The sequence below is a fragment of the Oncorhynchus masou genome, chromosome 22, assembly GCF_036934945.1.
Source record: "Oncorhynchus masou masou isolate Uvic2021 chromosome 22, UVic_Omas_1.1, whole genome shotgun sequence".
Lineage (NCBI taxonomy): Eukaryota > Metazoa > Chordata > Actinopteri > Salmoniformes > Salmonidae > Oncorhynchus > Oncorhynchus masou.
The window spans coordinates 51,602,040-51,627,207 of NC_088233.1; the positions used below are offsets into that span (position 1 = coordinate 51,602,040).

General features: G+C 43.8%; 1 protein-coding gene across 3 annotated transcripts in view; it reads right to left on the reverse strand.

Moving 5' to 3' along the window:
* sin3aa (SIN3 transcription regulator family member Aa) overlaps nt 1-24,048 on the reverse strand; it is a 42,114-nt gene extending 18,066 nt beyond the window's left edge. For 2 of the 3 annotated variants that reach the window (XM_064930548.1, XM_064930547.1), the window contains exon 1: nt 393-708. In XM_064930548.1, the coding sequence (XP_064786620.1) occupies nt 393-493 (101 nt within the window). In that variant the 5' untranslated portion in view covers nt 494-708. Of the gene's footprint in view, nt 1-392; nt 709-24,012 lie in introns of those variants that run through there. The other variant, XM_064930549.1, reaches the window with a different exon arrangement.
* Between the last annotated feature and the right edge of the window lie 1,120 nt (nt 24,049-25,168).

Below are 25,168 nucleotides of genomic sequence, written 5' to 3' on the forward strand. Positions count from 1 at the left end.
TAGATAAGACCACCACAACAATATATGACATTAACGGTGCCTTTTAAAAATTCGCAAACTACCAATTTGTGTCCATTGCAAAGGTAGGTAGGTGTGTTAGTTAGCTAAGCTGTCTTGCTAGCATACAACATAAACAACACATTGAGAATCGATTCGAGTGGCGCACGGCAGACTATCTACAATAAGTTAGCGGTGCAAAATATTCACATGGTAGCCAATTTACCACCCCTTTTCCTCAAATCTGTGCTAAAGAGTACTTCAGCAGTGACTGAAAGTACGGTTCCACACGCCAGTTTCCCTTTAGTGCTAGCTATATCAAAGTTGCTATCGGGAAATAGCTAAATTCAAACTAAACAATGATTGTTTTTTCAATTCTTGACAAATGAACTCACCCCCTGCCCTGGTAACAGACTTGAACAGGCACGTTAAAGTTGCAGTCAATTCGTGGGTATAAACTTAAACCTTTGAAAGCCGAAAAGACTAACAGGAGCATGCATATACTTTTGTAAATAAAATAATTTAAACAGCTATAAGTATTTGAACAATCACCGCCCCGGACCGCAATAGGAAAATTATCCTCGAGAGAAAACAACCTCCGCTCGGTTCTTAAACAAGAGGCGTGGCCACGATTGTGTATTTCTCTTTCCCACCCACTGAACAATGTTATTGGTCGGGACTCGAAAGAAGCGGCAAAGTGGGATGGTATTGTAGTTATTATTGGCAGTTTGAGAAGTCCCTCAAATATTAACTGGAAAGGGGCTGTACTTTCACCCGCAACCCTCGCGCACACAACATTCGAAAATGAGACTGAACAAAATGCTCGCAAATGTTTGTAAACAAAGCCTTTCTGGTAGTTCCGGGTTGCGAGCGTCGGAAAGCTGCATTCGAGAATGCAAATAAAACCACATGCAGATCACCGCCGTAATAACTAGACGAATTAATAATGTATATACTAAGTTTAACATTTCTATAAAATCCTCAACACTATTCTTGTTATCAAGCCTCCATTTTTCTAGGTTGTTAGATAGCATTTCCTCCATTAACAAAGCAAGTTAGCCAACTACAAAAATTGCCTTGGTTTCAGCTGACCTTGCTGTATGCTAGTCAGAGCCATGTATCTGTATGTCATTTTTTTGGGGAAATGTATTACCAGCTAACTCCAATTGTACTGCTGGATAGGTCGCTAATCTGTTCCATTTATGAAAACCGCCTGAATTGACTTTAATCTTCACCCACTAGCATTGTGCAGAATGAATGTATGCAAAGCCGGTAACTACCCAACGTTAGCTAGCCCCAACTACCGGAGTTAAATTTTTCTCCTTTTTCAGCTATCTTGTTTGAACACCGAATGACCGACCACAAGCTGCCTGCCAGTGGGTGCACTAGCTGGTTAGCTAAATATTCCTGCCTCAGGCATTGCATTGGCTATCTTGTCAGCACGCAAGGATGAATGCAGATGTCCGTCATGTCACGTTAACAAAGAAAACCATTGTTTTCAATTAATAAGCTGGTTTGGTATCTACAACTGTACACACATATTTCCTTACCCAATGCCGATGGTTCCATAGCCTGCCATACGTGAGTTGCTTAGCTGGGTTATGAGAAAGTTTTTGTCGACATGTAACGTTAATCATTGCAATTTGAGCTAATGTTATACACAAATAACTGTTTAAAATACCTGATTGTTTGACTGATATCCTTCATCTGATGAGTGCAGGGCCATAACCAGGGTTGGAGTTTTAGTGAAGTTGAAGGATATCTCAAAGTTGAAGCTCATTTACTGCATTTCTATACAATTAAAAAAACAATACTATTTGGAGAACAGCAAAAATGACCCCAGCCATGATTATCCTTGGCTGCTGTAGGTTCATTCACCTGTTGATCTACAAACACCGCATATTAGCTATACAACTAATGTAATACCCCTGAAATATCTGAAATTATTCACATTGACACATTGTCATTTATGACAAAATCTCCCCACTCTCCTGTAACATGGCAGAAACTCGCACTTGAGCCTTTTACTCTTGGTTTTAGTCCAACTATGGTACAATGATTTCCTACACTATTCAGTGCATCGTTTCTCATAGATAAGTTTCACATTTTTGCAACCAGGAATATACTGTGATTTCTACATTGGCCACTTGACCCTATTTTCACTAGATAAACACAGCCACAGTCGTCTTCTCTGGTATTATGATAGCCTGCAAACAAAGGTTAAAGGTGTATGCTGCCACACTATACGGGTAATGAACAAGGGGGAAAAAATAAACTACGAGAAAGTGGAAAAAAATACAATACAAAATTAAATCCTAAAACCAATCCCACTCCTTCAGTCATAGTCCAAATCACATCCCTACAGGATGGAACATTCAGCAACAGGATTCCTTGTAATGCCAAAAAACATTAAGCCACAACACTGCCTATTTTCTTAGATTTCCCAATACGTTTGCACTTTTTTAACATGCAACATGTCAGGATCCTGTTGGCGAGTAGCATTTACTAATTTCTCTAATCCAAATACCATGGTTTCTTAAACTTTACTGCCGCCTTCCACTCTTCTCGCCACCTCTGTCTGCTTCACCCTAACAGGGCACTTCCTGCATTCGGGCGCATGCTCGCCACCACAATTGCAGCATTTCGCCTCAAATGGCATATAATACTCCTCCCGTCAACATACACTTCACATATTTACATTTATCACACTGCATGAGTTTGAGCACAAAGCCTCTTACAGGTTAGCTCGCATAGCCTAAATATAAAGAACCAGTCAAAAGTTGACACCTACTCATTCAAGGGTGTTTCTTAATTGTTTTACTATTTCCTATATTGTAGAATAATAGTGAAGACATCAAAACTATGAAATAACACATGGAATCACTTAGTAGACTTTTTTTTTTTTTTTTTTTTTTACAAATCAAAATATATTTTACATTTGAGGTTCTTCAAAGTAGCCACCCTTTACCTTGATGACAGCTTTGCACACTTGGCATTCTCCCAACCAGCTTCATCTGGAATGCTTTTCCAAACATGTTGAACAGGTTCCCACATATGCTGAGCACTTGTTGGCTGCCTTTCCTTCACTCTGTGGTCCAACTCATCCCAAACCATCTCAATTGGGTTGAGGTCGGGGGATTGTGGAGGTCATCTGATGCAGCACTCCATCACTCTACTTCTTTGTTAAATAGCCCTTACACAGCCTGGAGGTGTGTTGGGTCATGGTCCTGTTGAAACGTAACGTAACGCAATCAACACTGCTAGCTAGCCAGCTAGCCCCCGAATAGCAGCACTGTAGAAACTATTACAGTACAACGGTTTGATTTGTTTGATCGTAGCTAGCTAGCTACATAGCCGTCTTTGTATCTAGACAATTGTGTAGTCTAGAGCGATTTTCTAGGTTAGCTAGCCAGCTATTGTCGGGATGGGGAGTTCTTTTACAGCCTGGAGGTGTGTTGGGTAACGTAACGTAACGCAATCAACACTGCTAGCTAGCCAGCTAGCCCCGAATAGCAGCACTGTAGAAACTATTACACTCGCACGGAACGACTTGATTAGTGTAGTGTCAACATCGCAGCCACTGCCAGCTAGCCTACAAAGTCAACAACGCAGCCACTGCCAGCTAGCCTACTCCAGCAGTACTGTATCATTTCAATCATTTTAGTCAATAAGATTCTTGCTACGTAAGCTTAACTTTCTGAACATTCGAGACGTGTAGTCCACTTGTCATTCCAATCTCCTTTGCATTAGCGTAGCCTCTTCTGTAGCCTGTCAACTATGTGTCTATCTATCCCTGTTCTCTCCTCTCTGCACAGACCATACAAACGCTCCACACCGCGTGGCCGCGGCCACCCTAATCTGGTGGTCCCAGCGCGCACGACCCACGTGGAGTTCCAGGTCTCCGGTAGCCTCTGGAACTGCCGATCTGCGGCCAACAAGGCAGAGTTCATCTCAGCCTATGCCTCCCTCCAGTCCCTCGACTTCTTGGCACTGACGGAAACATGGATCACCACAGATAACACTGCTACTCCTACTGCTCTCTCTTCGTCCGCCCACGTGTTCTCGCACACCCCGAGAGCTTCTGGTCAGCGGGGTGGTGGCACCGGGATCCTCATCTCTCCCAAGTGGTCATTCTCTCTTTCTCCCCTTACCCATCTGTCTATCGCCTCCTTTGAATTCCATGCTGTCACAGTTACCAGCCCTTTCAAGCTTAACATCCTTATCATTTATCGCCCTCCAGGTTCCTCGGAGAGTTCATCAATGAGCTTGATGCCTTGATAAGCTCCTTTCCTGAGGACGGCTCACCTCTCACAGTCCTGGGCGACTTTAACCTCCCCACGTCTACCTTTGACTCATTCCTCTCTGCCTCCTTCTTTCCACTCCTCTCCTCTTTTGACCTCACCCTCTCACCTTCCCCCCTACTCACAAGGCAGGCAATACGCTCGACCTCATCTTTACTAGATGCTGTTCTTCCACTAACCTCATTGCAACTCCCCTCCAAGTCTCCGACCACTACCTTGTATCCTTTTCCCTCTCGCTCTCATCCAACACTTCCCACACTGCCCCTACTCGGATGGTATCGCGCCGTCCCAACCTTCGCTCTCTCTCCCCCGCTACTCTCTCCTCTTCCATCCTATCATCTCTTCCCTCTGCTCATACCTTCTCCAACCTATCTCCTGATTCTGCCTCCTCAACCCTCCTCTCTTCCCTTTCTGCATCCTTTGACTCTCTATGTCCCCTATCCTCCAGGCCGGCTCGGTCCTCCCCTCCGCTCCGTGGCTCGACGACTCATTGCGAGCTCACAGAACAGAGCTCCGGGCAGCCGAGCGGAAATGGAGGAAAACTCGCCTCCCTGCGGACCTGGCATCCTTTCACTCCCTCCTCTCTACATTTTCCTCCTCTGTCTCTGCTGCTAAAGCCACTTTCTACCACTCTAAATTCCAAGCATCTGCCTCTAACCCTAGGAAGCTCTTTGCCACCTTCTCCTCCCTCCTGAATCCTCCTCCCCCTCCCCCCTCCTCCCTCTCTGCAGATGTCAAACATTTTGAAAAGAAGGTCGACGACATCCGATCCTCGTTTGCTAAGTCAAACGACACCGCTGGTTCTGCTCACACTGCCCTACCCTGTGCTCTGACCTCTTTCTCCCCTCTCTCTCCAGATGAAATCTCGCTTCTTGTGACGGCCGGCCGCCCAACAACCTGCCCGCTTGACCCTATCCCCTCCTCTCTTCTCCAGACCATTTCCGGAGACCTTCTCCCTTACCTCACCTCGCTCATCAACTCATCCCTGACCGCTGGCTACGTCCCTTCCGTCTTCAAGAGAGCGAGAGTTGCACCCCTTCTGAAAAAACCTACACTCGATCCCTCCGATGTCAACAACTACAGACCAGTATCCCTTCTTTCTTTTCTCTCCAAAACTCTTGAACGTGCCGTCCTTGGCCAGCTCTCCCGCTATCTCTCTCAGAATGACCTTCTTGATCCAAATCAGTCAGGTTTCAAGACTAGTCATTCAACTGAGACTGCTCTTCTCTGTATCACGGAGGCGCTCCGCACTGCTAAAGCTAACTCTCTCTCCTCTGCTCTCATCCTTCTAGACCTATCGGCTGCCTTCGATACTGTGAACCATCAGATCCTCCTCTCCACCCTCTCCGAGTTGGGCATCTCCGGTGCGGCCCACGCTTGGATTGCGTCCTACCTGACAGGTCGCTCCTACCAGGTGGCGTGGCGAGAATCTGTCTCCCGCCACGCGCTCTCACCACTGGTGTCCCCCAGGGCTCTGTTCTAGGCCCTCTCCTATTCTCGCTATACACCAAGTCACTTGGCTCTGTCATAACCTCACATGGTCTCTCCTATCATTGCTATGCAGACTACACACAATTAATCTTCTCCTTTCCCCCTTCTGATGACCAGGTGGCGAATCGCATCTCTGCATGCCTGGCAGACATATCAGTGTGGATGACGGATCACCACCTCAAGCTGAACCTCGGCAAGACGGAGCTGCTCTTCCTCCCGGGGAAGGACTGCCCGTTCCATGATCTCGCCATCACGGTTGACAACTCCATTGTGTCCTCCTCCCAGAGCTCTAAGAACCTTGGCGTGATCCTGGACAACACCCTGTCGTTCTCAACCAACATCATGGCGGTGGCCCGTTCCTGTAGGTTCATGCTCTACAACATCCGCAGAGTACGACCCTGCCTCACACAGGAAGCGGCGCAGGTCCTAATCCAGGCACTTGTCATCTCCCGTCTGGATTACTGCAACTCGCTGTTGGCTGGGCTCCCTGCCTGTGCCATTAAACCCCTACAACTCATCCAGAACGCCGCAGCCCGTCTGGTGTTCAACCTTCCCAAGTTCTCTCACGTCACCCCGCTCCTCCGCTCTCTCCACTGGCTTCCAGTTGAAGCTCACATCCGCTACAAGACCATGGTGCTTGCCTACGGAGCTGTGAGGGGAACGGCACCGCAGTACCTCCAGGCTCTGATCAGGCCCTACACCCAAACAAGGGCATTGCGTTCATCCACCTCTGGCCTGCTCGCCTCCCTACCACTGAGGAAGTACAGTTCCCGCTCAGCCCAGTCAAAACTGTTCGCTGCTCTGGCCCCCCAATGGTGGATCAAACTCCCTCACGACGCCAGGACAGCGGAGTCAATCACCACCTTCCGGAGACACCTGAAACCCCACCTCTTCAAGGAATACCTAGGATAGGATAAGTAATCCTTCTCACCCCCCCCTTAAATGATTTAGATGCACTATTGTAAAGTGGCTGTTCCACTGGATGTCAGAAGGTGAATTCACCAATTTGTAAGTCGCTCTGGATAAGAGCGTCTGCTAAATGACTTAAATGTAAATGTATGTAAATGTAAAAAATAATAATAGTGGGACTAAGCTCAAACCAGATGGGATGGCGTATTGCTGCAGAATGCTGTGGTAGCCATGCTGGTTAAGTGTGTCTGGAATTCTAAATAAATCACTGAGTGTGACTAGCAAAGCACCATCACACCTCCTCCATGCTTCACGGTGGGAACCACAACTGCAGAGATCATCCGTTCTCACCTACTCTGCGTCTCACAAAGACACAGCGGTTGGAACCAAAAATCTCAAATTTGGACTCAGACTAAAGGACATATTTCCACCGGTCTAATGTCCATTGCTCGTGTTTCTTGGCCCAAGCAAGCCTTCTTCTTATTGGTGTCTTAGTGGTTGTATTAGTGGTTTCTTTGCAGCAATTAGACCATTAAGGCCTCATTCACACAGCTTCCTCTGAATAGTTGATGTTGAGATGCGTCTGTTACTTGAACTCTTTTTATTTTATTTTTTTATTTCACCTTTATTTAACCAGGTAGGCTAGTTGAGAACAAGTTCTAATTTACAACTGCGACCTGGCCAAGATAAAGCATAGCAGTGTGAACAGACAACACAGAGTTACACATGGAGTAAACAACTAACAAGTCAATAACACAGTAGAAAAAAAAGGGGAGTCTATATACAATGTGTGCAAAAGGCATGAGGAGGTAGGCGAATAATTACAATATTGCAGATTAACACTGGAGTGATAAATGATCAGATGATCATGTACAGGTAGAGATATTGGTGTGCAAAAGAGCAGAAAAGTAAATAAATAAAAACTGTGGGGATGAGGTAGGTGAAAATGGGTGGGCTATTTACCAATAGATTATGTACAGCTGCAGCGATCGGTTAGCTGCTCAGATAGCTGATGTTTGAAGTTGGTGAGGGAGATAAAGGTCTCCAACTTCAGCGATTTTTGCAATTCGTTCCAATCACAGGCAGCAGAGTACTGGAACGAAAGGCGGCCGAATGAGGTGTTGGCTTTAGGGATGATCAGTGAGATACACCTGTTGGAGCGCGTGCTACGGATGGGTGTTGCCATCGTGACCAGTGAACTGAGATAAGGCGGAGCTTTACCTAGCATGGCCTTGTAGAAGACCTGGAGCCAGTGGGTCTTGCGACGAATATGTAGCGAGGGCCAGCCGACTAGAGCATACAAGTCGCAGTGGTGGGTAGTATAAGGTGCTTTAGTGACAAAACGGATGGCACTGTGATAGACTGCATCCAGTTTGCTGAGAAGAGTGTTGGAAGCAATTTTGTAGATGACATCGCCGAAGTCGAGGATCGGTAGGATAGTCAGTTTTACTAGGGTAAGCTTGGCAGCGTGAGTGAAGGAGGCTTTGTTACGGAATAGAAAGCCGACTCATGATTTGATTTTCGATTGGAGATGTTTGATATGGGTCTGGAAGGAGAGTTTGCAGTCTAGCCAGACACCTAGGTACTTATAGGTGTCCACATATTCAAGGTCGGAACCATCCAGTGTGGTGATGCTAGTCGGGCATGCAGGTGCAGGCAGCGATCGGTTGAAAAGCATGCATTTGGTTTTACTAGCGTTTAAGAGCAGTTGGAGGCCACGGAAGGAGTGTTGTATGGCATTGAAGCTCGTTTGGAGGTTAGATAGCACAGTGTCCAATGACGGGCCGAAAGTATATAGAATGGTGTCGTCTGCGTAGAGGTGGATCAAGGAATCGCCCGCAGCAAGAGCAACATCATTGATATATACAGAGAAAAGAGTCGGCCCGAGAATTGAACCCTGTGGCACCCCCATAGAGACTGCCAGAGGACCGGACAGCATGCCCTCCGATTTGACACACTGAACTCTGTCTGCAAAGTAATTGGTGAACCAGGCAAGGCAGTCATCCGAAAAACCGAGGCTACTGAGTCTGCCGATAAGAATATGGTGATTGACAGAGTCGAAAGCCTTGGCAAGGTCGATGAAGACGGCTGCACAGTACTGTCTTTTATCGATGGCGGTTATGATGTCGTTTAGTACCTTGAGTGTGGCTGAGGTGCACCCGTGACCGGCTCGGAAACCAGATTGCATAGCGGAGAAGGTACGGTGGGATTCGAGATGGTCAGTGACCTGTTTGTTGACTTGGCTTTCGAAGACCTTAGATAGGCAAGGCAGAATGGATATAGGTCTGTAACAGTTTGGGTCCAGGATGTCACCCCCTTTGAAGAGGGGGATGACTGCGGCAGCTTTCCAATCCTTGGGGATCTCAGACGATATGAAAGAGAGGTTGAACAGGCTGGTAATAGGGGTTGCGACAATGGCGGCGGATAGTTTCAGAAATAGAGGGTCCAGATTGTCAAGCCCAGCTGATTTATACGGGTCCAGGTTTTGCAGCTCTTTCAGAACATCTGCTATCTGGATTTGGGTAAAGGAGAACCTGGAGAGGCTTGGTCGAGGAGCTGCGGGGGGGCCCGGAGCCGTTGGCCGAGGTTGGAGTAGCCAGGCGGAAGGCATGGCCAGCCATTGAGAAATGCTTGTTGAAGTTTTCAATAATCATGGATTTGTCGGTGGTGACCGTGTTCCCTAGCCTCAGTGCAGTGGGCAGCTGGGAGGAGGTGCTCTTGTTCTCCATGGACTTCACAGTGTCCCAGAACTTTTTGGAGTTGGAGCTACAGGATGCAAACTTCTGCCTGAAGAAGCTGGCCTTAGCTTTCCTGACTGACTGCGTGTATTGGTTCCTGACTTCCCTGAACAGTTGCATATCGCGGGGACTGTTCGATGCTATTGCAGTCCGCCACAGGATGTTTTTGTGCTGGTCGAGGGCAGTCAGGTCTGGAGTGAACCAAGGGCTGTATCTGTTCTTAGTTCTGTTTTTTGAACGGAGCATGCTTATCTAAAATGGTGAGGAAGTTACTCTTAAAGAATGACCAGGCATCCTCAACTGACGGGATGAGGTCAATGTCCTTCCAGGGTACCCGGGCCAGGTCGATTAGAAAGGCCTGCTCATAGAAGTGTTTTAGGGAGCGTTTGACAGTGATGAGGGGTGGTCGTTTGACTGCGGCACCGTAGCGGATACAGGCAATGAGGCAGTGGTCGCTGAGATCCTGATTGAAGACAGCGGAGGTGTATTTGGAGGGCCAGTTGGTCAGGATGACGTCTATGAGGGTGCCCTTGCTTACAGAGTTAGGGTTGTACCTGGTGGGTTCCTTGATGATTTGTGTGAGATTGAGGGCATCTAGTTTAGATTGTAGGACTGCCGGGGTGTTAAGCATATCCCAGTTTAGGTCACCTAACAGAACAAACTCTGAAGCAAGATGGGGGGCAATCAATTCACAAATGGTGTCCAGGGCACAGCTGGGAGCTGAGGGGGGTCGGTAGCAGGCGGCAACAGTGAGCGACTTATTTCTGGAGAGAGTAATTTTCAGAATTAGTAGTTCGAACTGTTTGGGTATGGACCTGGAAAGTATGACATTACTTTGCAGGCTATCTCTGCAGTAGACTGCAACTCCTCCCCCTTTGGCAGTTCTATCTTGACGGAAGATGTTATAGTTGGGTATGGAAATCTCTGAATTTTTGGTGGCCTTCCTGAGCCAGGATTCAGACACGGCAAGGACATCAGGGTTAGCAGAGTGTGCTAAAGCAGTGAGTAAAACAAACTTAGGGAGAAGGCTTCTGATGTTGACATGCATGAAACCAAGGCTCTGAAGCATTTATTAGATCTGCAATTTTTGAGGCTGGTAACTCGAACCTATCCTCTGCAGCAGAGGTAACTCTGGGTCTTCCTTTCCTGTGGCGGTCCTCATGAGAGCCAGTTTCATCATAGCGGTTGATGGTTTTTGCGACTGCACTTGAAGAAACTTTCAGTTCTTGAAATTTTCCAGAATTACTGACCTTCATGTCTTAAAGTAATGGTGGACTGTCATTTCTTTAAATCAAATCAAATTTTATTTGTCACATACACATGGTTAGCAGATGTTAATGCGAGTGTAGCGAAATGCTTGTGCTTCTAGTTTCGACAATGCAGTAATAACCAACGAGTAATCTAGCTAACAATTCCAAAACTACTACCTTATACACAAGTGTAAAGGGATAAAGAATATGTACATAAAGATATGAATGAGTGATGGTACAGAGCGGCATAGGCAAGATGCAGTAGATGGTATCGAGTACAGTATATACATATGAGATGAGTATGTAAACAAAGTGGCATAGTTTAAAGTGGCTAGTGATACATGTATTACATAAAGATGCAGTAGATGATATAGAGTACAGTATATACGTATACATATGAGAAATAATGTAGGGTATGTAAACATATTAAGTAGCATTGTTTAAAGTGGCAAGTGATATTTTACATCAATTCCCATTATTAAAGTGGCTGGAGTTGAGTCAGTGTGTTGGCAGCAGCCACTCAATGTTAGTGGTGGCTGCTTAACAGTCTGATGGCCTTGAGATAGAAGCTGTTTTTCAGTCTCTCGGTTCCAGCTTTGATGCACCTGTACTGACCTCGCCTTCTGGACGATAGCGGGGTGAACAGGCAGTGGCTCGGGTGGTTGTTGTCCTTGATGATCTTTATGACCTTCCTGTGACATCGGGTGGTGTAGGTGTCCTGGAGGGCAGGTAGTTTGCCCCCAGTGATGCATTGTGCAGACCTCACTACCCTCTGGAGAGCCTTATGGTTGTGGGCGGAGCAGTTGCCGTACCAGGCGGTGATACAGCCCGACAGGATGCTCTCGATTGTGCAGAAGTTTGTGAGTGCTTTTGTTGACAAGCCAAATTTCTTCAGCCTCCTGAGGTTGAAGAGGCGCTGCTGCGCCTTCTTCACGATGCTGTCTGTGTGAGTGGACCAATTCAGTTTGTCTGTGATGTGTACGCAGAGGAACTTAAAACTTACTACCCTCTCCACTACTGTTCCATCGATGTGGATAGGGGGGTGTTCCCTCTGCTGTTTCCTGAAGTCCACAATCATCTCCTTAGTTTTGTTGACGTTGAGTGTGAGGTTATTTTCCTGACACCACACTCCGAGGGCCCTCACCTCCTCCCTGTAGGCCGTTTCGTCGTTGTTGGTAATCAAGCATACCACTGTTGTGTCGTCCGCAAACTTGATGATTGAGTTGGAGGCGTGCGTGGCCACGCAGTCATGGGTGAACAGGGAGTACACAGGAGAGGGCTCAGAACGCACCCTTGTGGGGCCCCAGTGTTGAGGATCAGCGGGGTGGAGATGTTGTTACCTACCCTCACCACCTGGGGGCGGCCCGTCAGGAAGTCCAGTACCCAGTTTCACAGGGCGAGGTCGAGACCCAGGGTCTAGAGCTTGATGACGAGTTTGGAGGGTACTATGGTGTTAAATGCTGAGCTGTAGTCGATGAACAGCATTCTCACATAGGTATTCCTCTTGTCCAGATGGGTTAGGGCAGTGTGCAGTGTGGTTGAGATTGCATCGTCTGTGGACCTATTTGGGCGGTAAGCAAATTGGAGTGGGTTTAGGGTGTTAGGTAGGGTGGAGGTGATATGGTCCTTGACTAGTCTCTCAAAGCACTTCATGATGACGGAAGTGAGTGCTACGGGGCGGTAGTCATTTAGCTCAGTTTCTCTTTGCTTATTTGAGCTGTTCTTGCCATAATATGGACTTGGTCTTTTACCAAACCATGTCACAACACAACTGATTGGCTCAAACTCATTAAGGAGGAAAGAAATTCCACAAATTAACTTCAGGCACACCTGTTAATTGAAATGTATTTCAGGTGACTCCCTCATGAAGCTGGCTGAGAGAATGCCAAGAGTGTGCAAAGTTGTCATCAAGGCAAAGGGTGGCTATTTGAAGAATCTCAAATATAAAATATATTTTGATTTGTTTTAACACGTTTTTGGTCATGGCTCTCTGTTATTTCATAGTTTTGATGTCTTCACGATTATCTTACAATGTAGAATTATTACAAATAGAGAAAAACCCTTGAATGAGTAGCTGTGTCCAAACTTTTGACTGGTACTGTATACACAAAGGAAGAGACTCTTCTTCAAATACAAAATAATGGATGGAGTGGTCTTCCTTACTCCATCCACCATACAGGACAGTCGGTGTGCATCAACTACTGCATCTACTTTTTCAGTTACATCCCTTGCACACACTTCTAGCGCCACTCCAGAGATAACCCCCTTGATAGGTGCCCTGCTACACAGATCCACACACGCAACACATTCCAATTCAATATATTTTTCAGTTGCAAAGTCCCTTCTGTTCTTCGGACACACAAAAAAAATCAAGATAAGCCCACTTCTTGTTATCAACCTTATCCAACGCATCTATGATATTCGAGATGTCAAACGGATCTCCCAGATCACGCCCTCGGTCCAAAAGTAAGAGCAAGGCTTTACTAGATTCCATGACAATACTTTTCTTATTTCCCTTCTTGTTTGCCACTGCAATGCATTTCTTCTCACTCATCTCCACTCAACGCTCCATCAGTTTCAAAAGAAACATCCGCCTCCCATCTTCTCCTTCTATCTGATGTGCTTTCTGGTGTGCGTTTCCAGCACAGACACAAAATCAAAACTATCTATTTTGACAATCGATGCCGCCCTGCTGGGGGAAATCATTAGACGAATATCTCAGTGAATCACAGTAATACTGTGAAACAGTCATTCCACATTCCACTTACTGCATATATGTACATTTTCTGTAATTACACAATGCAAAATTAAATAAGAAGTACTATGTGTAGTGCCACTATTCAACAAGGAACCAGCATTCGCATTCTGAACGACTGGGAGTGAATGGTAGCAGCAAGAAGTTCGCCATCAAAGTGAATCATAAAATTAATTGTAGTGAATTTCAGTAAACTACTTAGCAGTCACACATACCATAACTGCTTTACTGTCAATCTGTTCATTTAGATGTTGTTTTTTTTTTTTTTAAATAGCATTGTCTTTCTTACCATCTTCAACCTAGACTTCTGGCTATTCGGTGTGGAAGAATGGGAAATTGTGGGGACCAGGTGTCCAAGGATGTGTTCGTAAATTCACTGGCTATCTCCTCCGATTTCAGAGCACTCTCGTCTGAGTGTGACAGAGGACAGAATAACTGATGAATTTATGAACACGTAACACCTGTACAATATGACCGGTGTCAGTAAACATCTGCATATTTTTTTTATTAAATTATTGCTAGCAGCACAGTCAGTCACCAGCAATCTAAATAACATGTAAAACAGCATAACAAGCTCTGCTAGGGCAAGTACAATGATCAGATTGAGGGGATTGCTAATTTGTGTCTGGAAGTAGCTAGCAAGCAAGCCAACTTTAGTCAGTTAACTTGGGTGCTTGACTGCGGAAGTTAGAGTTGAGGTAAGAATGTCAGAATGCGCGGATCAACCCTACTCCTTGGCCAATGTCCAGTGTGCGCTCTTGAACACACATAGCGAAACACTCAAACGCTCTGTATTTACTACTTGTACAGTTGAAGTCGGAAGTTTACATACACTTAGGTTGGTGTCATTAAAACTTGTTTTTCAACCGCTCCACAAATGTCTTGTTAAACTATAGTTTTGGCAAGTCTGTTAGGACATCTACACAAGTAATTTTTCCAACAATTTTTTACAGACAGATTATGCAGAAGTTCACATACACTAATTTGACTGTGCCTTTAAACAGCTTGGAAAATTCCAGAAAATGATGTCATGGCTTTAGATGCTTCTGACTGATGCTAATTGACATCATTTGAGTCAAATGGAATGTATTTCAAAGCTTACCTTCAAACTCAGTGCCTCTTTGCTTGACATCATGGGAAAATCAAAAGAAATCAGCCAAGACCTCAGAAAATAAATTGTAGACCTCCACAAGGCTGGTTCATCCTTGGGAGCAATTTCTAAATGTCTGAAGGTACCACTCATCTGTACAAACTTTATAACGCAAGTATAAACACCATGGGACCACTCAGCCGTCATACCGCTCAGGAAGGAGACGCGTTCTGTCTCCTAGAGATGAACGCACTTTGGTGTGAAAAGTGCAAATCAATCCCAGAACAACAGCACAGGACCTTGTGAAGATGCTGGAGGAAACAGATACAAAAGTATCTGTGCTGTTTATGACTTCAAGCCTATCAACTCCCGAGATTAGGCTGGCAATACTAAAGTACCTATTAGAACATCCAATAGTCAAAGTTATATGACCATACTAGAGGTCGACCGATCATGATTTTTCAACGCAGATAACGATTAATGGAGGACCAAAAAAAGCTGACACCAATTAAAAATATGTATAAATATATACAATTTTGAAATAATGACAATTACAACAACTGAATGGACACTTATTTTATCTTAATACACTGCTCAAAAAAATAAAGGGAACACTTAGACAACACACTGTAACTCCAAGTCAATCACACTTCTGTGAAATCAAACTGTCCACTTAGGAAGCAACACTGATTGACAAATTTCACATGCTGTTGTGCAAATGGAATAGACAACAGGTGGAAATTATAGGCAATTAGCAAGACACCCCCAATAAAGGAGTGGTTCTGCAGGTGGTGACCACAGACCACTTCTCAGTTCCTATGCTTCCTGGCTGATGTTTTGGACGGAGTCTACTACCCACACAAGTGGCTCAGGTAGTGCAGCTCATCCAGGATGGTACATCAATGCGAGCTGTGGCAAGAAGGTTTGCTGTGTCTGTCAGCGTAGTGTCCAGAGCATGGAGGCGCTACCAGGAGACAGGCCAGTACATCAGGAGATGTGGAGGAGGCCGTTGGAGGGCAACAACCCAGCAGCAGGACCGCTACCTCCGCCTTTGTGCAAGGAGGAGCAGGAGGAGCACTGCCAGAGCCCTGCAAAACAACCTCCAGCAGGCCACAAATGTGCATGTGTCTGTTCAAACGGTCAGAAACAGACTCCATGAGGGTGGTATAAGGGCCTGATGTCCACAGGTGGGGGTTGTGCTTACAGCCCAACACCGTGCAGGACGTTTGGCATTTGCCAGAGAACACCAAGATTGGCAAATTCACCACTGGCGCCCGGTGCTCTTCACAGATGAAAGCAGGTTCACACTGAGCACATGTGACAGACGTGACAGAGTCTGGAGACGCCGTGGAGAACGTTCTGCTGCCTGCAACATCCTCCAGCATGACCGGCTTGGCGGTGGGTCAGTCATGGAGTGGGGTGGCATTTATTTGGGGGGGGTCGCACAGCCCTCCATGTGCTTGCCAGAGGTAGCCTGACTACCATTAGGTACCGAGATGAGATCCTCAGACCCCTTGTGAGACCATATACTGGTGCGGTTGGCCCTGGGTTCCTCCTAATGCAAGACAATGCTAGACCTCATGTGGCTGGAGTGTGTCAGCAGTTCCTGCAAGAGGAAGGCATTGATGCTATGGACTGGCCCGCCCGTTCCCCAGACCTGAATCCAATTGAGCACATCTGGGACATCATGTCTCGCTCCATCCACCACAGACTGTCCAGACTGTCCTCATCAGGAGCATGCCCAGGCATTGTAGGGAGGTCATACAGGCACATGGAGGCCACACACACTACTGAGCCTAATTTTGACTTGTTTTAAGGACATTACATCAAAGTTGGATCAACCTGTAGTGTGGTTTTCCACTTTAATTTTGAGTGACTCCAAATCCAGACCTCCATAGGTTGATAAATTTGATTTCCATTGATAATTTCTGTGTGATTTTGTTGTCAGCACATTCAACTATGTAAAGAAAAAAGTATTTAATAAGAATATTTCATTCATTCAGATCTAGGATGTGTTATTTTAGTGTTCCCTTTGTTTTTTTTGAGCAGTGTATAATACATCAATAATCAATTTAGTCTCAAATAAATAATTTAACATGTTTAATTTGGTTTAAATAATGCAAAAACAAAGTGTTGGAGAAGAAAGTAAAAGTGCAATATGTGCCATGTAAAATAGCGAACGTTTAAGTTCCTTGCTCAGAACATATGAAAGCTGGTGGTTCCTTTTAACATGAGTCTTCAATATTCCCAGGTAAGAAGTTTTAGGTTGTAGTTATTATAGGACTATTTGTCTCTACACCATTTGTATTTCATATACCTTTGACTATTGGATGTCCTAATAGGTACTTTAGTATTGCCAGCCTAATCTCGGGAGTTGATAGGCTTGAAGTCATAAACAGCACAATGCTTGAAGCACAGCAAAGAGCTGCTGGCAAATGCAGGAAAGTGCTGTTTGAATGAATGCTTACGAGCCTGCTGCTGCCTACCACCGCTCAGAATGCTCAAATCATAGACCTAATTATATTATAATAACACCAAAATACGAGCCTTAGGTTATAAATATGGTCAAACAAAATGTTTATTCTTTCAGTGAAATACAGAACCGTTCCATATTATATCTAAAGGGTGGCATCCCTAAGTCTAAATATTGCTGTTACATTGCACAACCATCAATGTTATGTCATAATTATGTAAACGGCTGCATATACCGTGACTCTGCTTGCACAGAACGCAAGAGAAGTGACACAATTTCCCTAGTTAAAAGAAATTCATGTTAGCAGGCAATATTAACTAAATATGCAGGTTTAAAAAGATATACTTGTGTATTGATTTTAAGAAAGGCATTGTTGTTTATGGTTAAGTACACATTGGTGAAACGACAGTGCTTTTTTTCACGAAAGCGCTTGTTAAACCACCCGTTTGGCGAAGTAGGCTGTGATTCAATGATAAATTAACAGGCACCGCATCAATTATATGCAACACAGGACAAGCTAGATAAACTAGTAATATCAACCATGTGTAGTTAACGAGTGATTATGTTAAGATTGATTGTTTTTTTATAAGGTAAGTTTAATGCTAGCTAGCACCTTACCGTGGCTCCTTGCTGCACTCGCATAACAGTGCAATGTAATCGGCCATAATCGGTGTCCAAAAATGTCAATTACCGATTGTTATGAAAACTTGAAATCGGCCAGTCCGATTAGATCGGTCGACCTCTAATATCCACAGTAAAATGAGTCCTATATCAACATAACCTGAATGGCCGCTCAGCAAGTAAGAAGCCACTGCTCTAAAACCGCCATAAAAAAGCCAGACTATGGTTTGCAATTGCACATGGGGACAAAGATAGTAGTTTTGGGAGAAATGTCCTCTGGTCTGATGAAACATAAATAGAACTGTTTGGCCATAATGACCATCGTTATGTTTGGAGGAAAAAGGGGGAGGCTCGCAAGCCAAAACACAGTATCCCAACCGTGAAGCACGGGGGTGGCAGCATCATGTTGTGGGGGTGCTTTGATGCAGGAGGGACTGGTGCACTTCACAAAATAGATGGCATCAGGAGGCAGGAAACTTATGTGGATATACTGAAGCAACATCTCAAGACATCTGTCAGGAAGTTAAAGCTTGGTCGCAAATGGGTCTTCCAAATGGACAATGACCCCAAGCATACTTCCAAAGTTGTGACAAAATGGCTTTTGTGACAAAGTCAAGGTATTGGAGTGGCCATCACAAAGCCATGACCTCAATCCCATACAATATTTGTGGGCAGAACTGAAAAAAGCATTTGCGAGCATGGATCCCTACAAACCTAACTCAGTTACACCAGCTCTGTCAGGAGGAATGGGCCAGAATTCACCCAACTTATTGTGGGAAACTTGTGGAAGGCTACATAAAACGTTTGACCCAAGTTAAACAATTTAAAGGCAATGCTTCCAAATACTAATTGAGTGTAAGTAAACTTCTGACACACTGGGAATGTGATTAAAGAAATAAAAGCTTAAATAAATCACTACTATTATTCTGACACATTCTTGAAATAACGTGGTGATCCAAATTGACCTAAAACAGGGAATTTTTGCTTGGATTAAAATGTCAGGAATTGTGAAAAACTTAAGTTTAAATGTATTTGGTTTAGGTGCATGTAAACTTCCGACTTCAACTGTACCCAATGGTGGAACAAACTCCCTCACGACGCCAGGGCAGCAGAGTCAATCACCACCTTCCGGAGACACCTGAAACCCCACCTCTTCAAGGAATACCTAGGATAGGATAAGTAATCCTTCTCACCCCCCCCCCCCCATAAATGATTTAGATGCACTATTGTAAAGTGGCTGTTCCACTGGATGTCAGAAGGTGAATTCACCAATTTGTAAGTCGCTCTGGATAAGAGTCTGCTAAATGACTTAAATGTAAATGTAATGTAAATGTACTTTATAGTGTTATTGGCTATTCTATCTTCTGGTTGGTAGCTAACGTTACCACTCCAGTGGCCAACGTTGGCACTGTCATGAAAATGGGCATCTGGGAAGCCCTACAATATTACATTTTTCTAAGTAGTGCGAACGCTTGGGAGCAGGCAATGTTGAAAAGTAATCTTTACATGTTGTACTTTTCTTAAATGTAGGTAATTTGTCAATTATAAACAAGCTGACAAGAAAATTGCATTTGAAGAAGGTGCAGTCTTTGTTGGGGAGAGGCTTTACGTTCACGCAGGATGCCGAAATGGGTCACTTATGTCGCGTAGCTGAGAGTAGAATGTATTCGGTTCAGTCAGTTGTTCCAATAAACCCTTCCCAGCTAACGTAGATTATGCTGGCTAGCTGGCAACTGCATGGCGCTAGTTAAAACTTGTAAAAGTCAGTGATGTTATGTAGATGAACAAGGGATAAATAATTTGCAGTATTGATCATTGATTCCCTTAACTGCGCACCACCACCGGGACTGCCACGAAGAAGAAATGCTGAGCAGAGACAAGAGATTAAACTTCACTGAGTTCACCCCATTAGTTTTCACTATATAGATCAACGTTTTTTCTGTGATCAAATCAACATTATATAATCCCCTTTTCAATTAAAGAAAACAAATCTAACTTTGCAAGATTGAGTCTGATTTTGTTGTAGCAGAGCCAATACAATTGTTATTAGCAGGGTTATCCATTGAGCGGTCTTTCAATCGCCCGCGAGTGAATGCACTTTTTTAGAACAGTTCAGAGCCGCGAGTGTGCACGCATTTGTTCGTATTCTTTGCTAGTTAGCGAGCAATTTGCCCAGTTATAGACAAGTATAGGTCAGCAATGGGAAGTTATTGCTTCCTACAAGAGTACAAAACGTGTAGGCTACATTTCAAGTTGTCTTTGAAAAGCCAGTCAGATAAAAAGCTTGTCTTAATTAAAAGGGGCAGCAGGTAGATCGAATCCCGGAGCTGACAAGGTAAACGTCTTCGTTCTGCCCCTGAACAGTTAACCCACTGTTCCTAGGCCGTCATTGTAAATAAGAATGTGTTCTTAACTGACTAGCCTAGTTAAATAATGGTTCAATAAAAAAGGGTGAGTCTTGCATTTGGAGACAGGCTTGACAATTCAAATAAGCCAACAAACAGAGGGGTAGCCTACATTGTCTGTATGGTAATAATAATAAATTGTATATTGTTAGTGGTTTCTTGCATCACACAACAATACAATTTACAGTTACCTATTTGGCCCATGGCATTACAGACCAAGTCAAAATGTATGAATTCATGGCAAGCCCTTCATATAATATAAAAACATTTTTAAAAGTAGCATGTAATGTAGGCCTGCATTGAACACCACATAGGCTATTTCATAGAAATCAAGAGCTATTTCCATGTAAAAAATGTTTTGTTGGTAGGCCTACATTATGCTCAAATAGCCACAATAGCATATTGGCTACAGTCTAAAATTGTAACTGCTGCCCCTAACTATAAAACGCACACCGGAAGTTGCACAAAATTCTCACAATGTTCAAGTTTCTGCTCACAACACCAACAATTTGCTCAGGGCCCCCAAAATTTAAAGGGAACATTGGTGGTCACAATCTCCAATTTGTTCCATCCCACTTGATTTTATTTTGTATTAGGATAGCAGCCCACATGAGAAATAACTTTAATATTGATACCATCTGGATCACGTGATAGTCTTCACTGCTCAATGGGGATGTACAATATTATGTTTCAAATTCTCACTGAAGTTTCTAGCCAAATTGGATATTGTGGCTAGAAACTTCAGTGAGAATTTAAAACTTAATATTGTGATCCAGATGGTATCAATATCAAAATGTATTCCTCATCAGGACGACTGACTGAACGCGTTAGTCTCCACTCAACTCTCGCTGCACGGAAAACATCATCAATTTGGTCACCAGGCATGTCTGTATAGCCTCTTTCAGAGGTGTGAGGAGGATCTCTGCGGACCCTTCATGTCGGGGGAAGTAATTTGGCCATTGGCGATTTGTAGAGTTCTGTCAATTAACTTAATTCTAGCATTACACATTATACTAATTATGTCCGATTTAATCAACAAATATGATAGTCAGTTTAAATAAGGTTAAGGGTACAAGACTGTGTACATATCTGGCTGTGTTGGCAGAAATCACTACATATCCCATAGAGCCAAGCGGGGAGAGAGTGCCCATTGTTACTGTTCCAAGACCAGTCAGAGGCAGTGCTTGACTGGCAGGAGCTCACTAGAGCGGAGTACCGGTGTTGTGCCGAAAAGCTCCCCCTGCCAGAATTCTCCATCCCCTTCGCATGAACGCGCACACACACAAATATTAATTGCTGCGACTTGCTTGCTAGTTAACATTTCTGATCACGTTAGGCTGCATTTCAATTTTTTTTTATGTTGGTTTGATCACGGGGGAGGCACTAGTAATGTCTGTAGTTTTCAGGTTTGGTTATGTTTCAAATGTATTCTATAAATACATCTATTTGCTAAAATTCATCATCTCTCCCATGTCTTATTTGACTAGTAGTTGTTCTGTAATGTTTATTGCTTGCCTACATTTGACTCCATCCTATGTTTAATATAACACACATATATTAATAATTAATTTTGGTTGCCTATCCCGAAGTGAAGTTTGTGCTAGAGAAAGTATTTGACGAGCCACAAAATTTAAAAAAATGAGGGAGGGGATTTCGGCAAGGCCATTTTCTTGCCAGACGAAATTCTTACCCCTTTCCATCTTGGGACTGCAAGGCCTGGCACACTTCAGAATAATTTTGGTAGCTCATGTTAACCAGTAGTGTGTGCCACGGGAAGTATTTGACTCCAGCCACAAAATTAAGGAAATTTGAAGGGGGGGACGACGACGACAACAACAACGATTTCAGCAGGCAAGAAAATGAACTTGCCAAAATCACCCCTCACCCTCAATTTACTTCATTTTCTGTCATGGGGGAGCTTTTCGGCCCCAGACCGGCACCTAAAATGTTCTACTGCTTAAACTCCTGTTGCTCGTATAGAATATTAGCTCAAAAGTACTGTGGCGATCCTGCACCTAAATATCAACCGTCCTGGCACTCAACATGAGTACCGGCCCCTACTTCAGTCCAAGTCAGAAGCATCCAGCAAACCCTATGCCAATGACGCGGGTGTATCTCTAAACTGAATTTGGATGCACGTTAAGTAGTGCAATGATATCCTTCGCCACCTCATTTAATGAATATGCATAGTCATCTCGAGACAACTACTATAACGTGATTTTTCTCTAAGTTGGCGGCATGTCATTTATACTACTTATCAGTACACACGTAACAACTGAAGCATTACAAAACTTATATTCGATCAAATAAACCTCACGTAGGAAAAGAAAGAAGTGTTGACCAAATGTAACACTCATTGACCTCCATACAAAAACTCATTGATTTGTGGGCGAAACAACGTCACCTGCTGGAGGGGACCAGATTATCCACCGAGTTGTCTCGCGCATTACTGCGCATATGCAGGCTGTCAAAGGCACTCCGACAAAAGTTGTTTTTGACAAATGAAAACGTGTCAGTTTGGCACTTCTACGAGGTCGGAGTAATAACATATTCAGCAAGACATTGGCCTGACATTCATTAATATATTGGCTCAAATCTAGGTAGTGCCTTTAGATTTCGATCAAATTAATTTTGCAATAACATTTCACTCCTCAAACCCTGGCCTGTTTCGCAAGCGTTCCCAGAAGTCTCGCGATATTGCGCCTCTGGGTTTAGAAACTGTGGTGGAACTTCCAAAATAAACCATCGCCCACGGGAGGCGGAGCTGAAACACAGCCAGGGATTTCTCCCTCCTCCACCCGAGGAGTTACAGCAGCGATTGTATGACAACCGTGCCAGTGTACAGATTACGAGACATTGACGAGTACGCACATTTTAATTCGTTCTGAATCGGGTTTTGGCATGCTTCTGCTGAATACAGCCAAACAGGCGCCTCAACTGGATTCGCCTATGTGACTTATTCAGGCTCGGAAATAACACAGCTAACCATTTCGACCGACGTAGGCACCAGATCTAGAATGTTGTCAAACACAAAAAGCCATATGGTTATTGCTCGAGCGGAAACATTTTAAGCATGTAGCCAGCATTAAAGCTAACCAGCTAGGACAGAGGAAGGACATTTCTTCAAGTTTTATAGGATTGATGGCAGACAAGTCTCGGTCTCCCTCGATATAGCTAGCAGATTGTAACTGGAGCGTCACATTAGCCCTGCAAAATCCCAAATGCTAGCTGGTTCGATATGCCCCTCTTACTTTTTCTACCGAAAATTAACAGGAACGATTGAAATGCTGCGTTCGAAAGTAATACAGGAAACATAGCAAATTATATTATTTCCTCGGTTGCAGCAGGTTTGTGCGTAGATTTGGCACTCGCAACGAGGACAATGGTTGAAACCTGATATACAAGACAACAATTTAGATTTCGTTTGAAACATGCAAGTCAGTTGCCCTCCACATTCAATGCCAAAGTCAAATAGGAACTATGAAACATTTTGTAAGCGTCATTACAATTGAAGTTACAGGCAATTCCGTGTCAAAAGCAGTTGTAAATGTCTTAGTTTGACCGTCTTGATTAAATTCTGTGTTTACTTTGATACTCGGGAGTAAAATGTCCTATTCACCACAATAACTCCCTCCCCCTGCCGATCCATTTACTAACTGTAGCCTATACATCGAGGTCTGCAAGATACTACATAGTATTTTTTTTTTTACTTCTCTGGAAGTGTAAACAATTTATATATAACACCATTTACAGTTAATTCGTGTTCTTTCAGCAGCAGAAACGCATACTAGGGGGAAATTTGGCTTGCAACCATGTCCTTATTTTGGCCGTTCCTTTAGCATTATCGCGTAAACACCAATACATTTGCAAGAACAAGATTCATAGCCTATATGCCCTTAACCTTCCCAATCTTTATGAACGTCATATGGTTCGAAATATGAAAGCAGAAACATTTATGTTTGCTTTACCAGCTGTTACATACCTAGGAAAAATGGTCTTCTCACTCCGGATTCGTGTTTGTAACAAAATAGTTGGAAACGCCCCCCCCTCCTCTTGCATTGGCGTACACTTCTTCTTACGTCATTTGAGTTTAAATATTACCCGCCAAACTGTTACCTATAGGCCTACTTTTTTTTTGCTGGTCTAGTCTAAGAAATGTAATAGTTTTAAACAAATAATGATTTGGTATGAACTTTGATTCATATATATATATATTTTTTTTAAATTGTAGGTATGTTCTTGTCAGTAGATTCTATCCAGATGTATAAGCTATGGCAGAAGACTCACCTGGTGACAACAGAGTAAACAGCAAAAGAGGAAGACCTTGATGGTTGAAATGTTACCAATCTTTATTAAATAGCCTTTGGGAGCAACTAATGTGAGCAGATTTCTTTGTAATGCATCTTATACCATAGAATTAAAAAAAATGGTACATAATGTAATATCTATTCTCGATTAGGCGACCTTCACTTTCAGTTGGATTCCACCAAGTTTCCTCCAAATTAAGAGCATCTTGATTCAAGCAAGCCTAAATTATAACCATGGAGTCAAGACATGAGGCATGACACTTAAAAAAGAAAAGCCTCTGCTACTTTTAACTTCTATGATATCTTAGATGCATGTAGACTGAGAAGTGACACTTGGCCATAGGCTACTGCTGTGTTGGAGCAAAAAACAAAACCTGTGAGTTGAGTCTGTGCAGTAAATGCAATTGTATTCACATTTGTCCAACAATACTAAGAACATTGAAGTAAGATGTAAGGATAGTATGAAGGCTCATTTGGGGCGACAACTTCCCTGTGGTGATATTAGGGCATCCTATCAGATGTCCAAACCACTACTACTGGACACAAACCTTTAAAAAGGTAAACCGCAGATAACCGTTATCACAGGGAAGATGGAATACTAAAGTTGGAGTTGAAAAGATCTTAGCTCCCCCTTCTGGAATTTATGGAGCTTTTGGCCACCTCAGAAAGCTGCACAACAATCCTGGAGCCAAGACGAGCCATTTATAGATGCTAAGAAATGTAATCAAGTCACAGAAAAATAATTACAGCCAAATTAATCATTTTCTTCAAACTTAGATTTTTTTCAGAATTATGATTAGTCTAGACAAACCAGATTCAAATATGACAAAA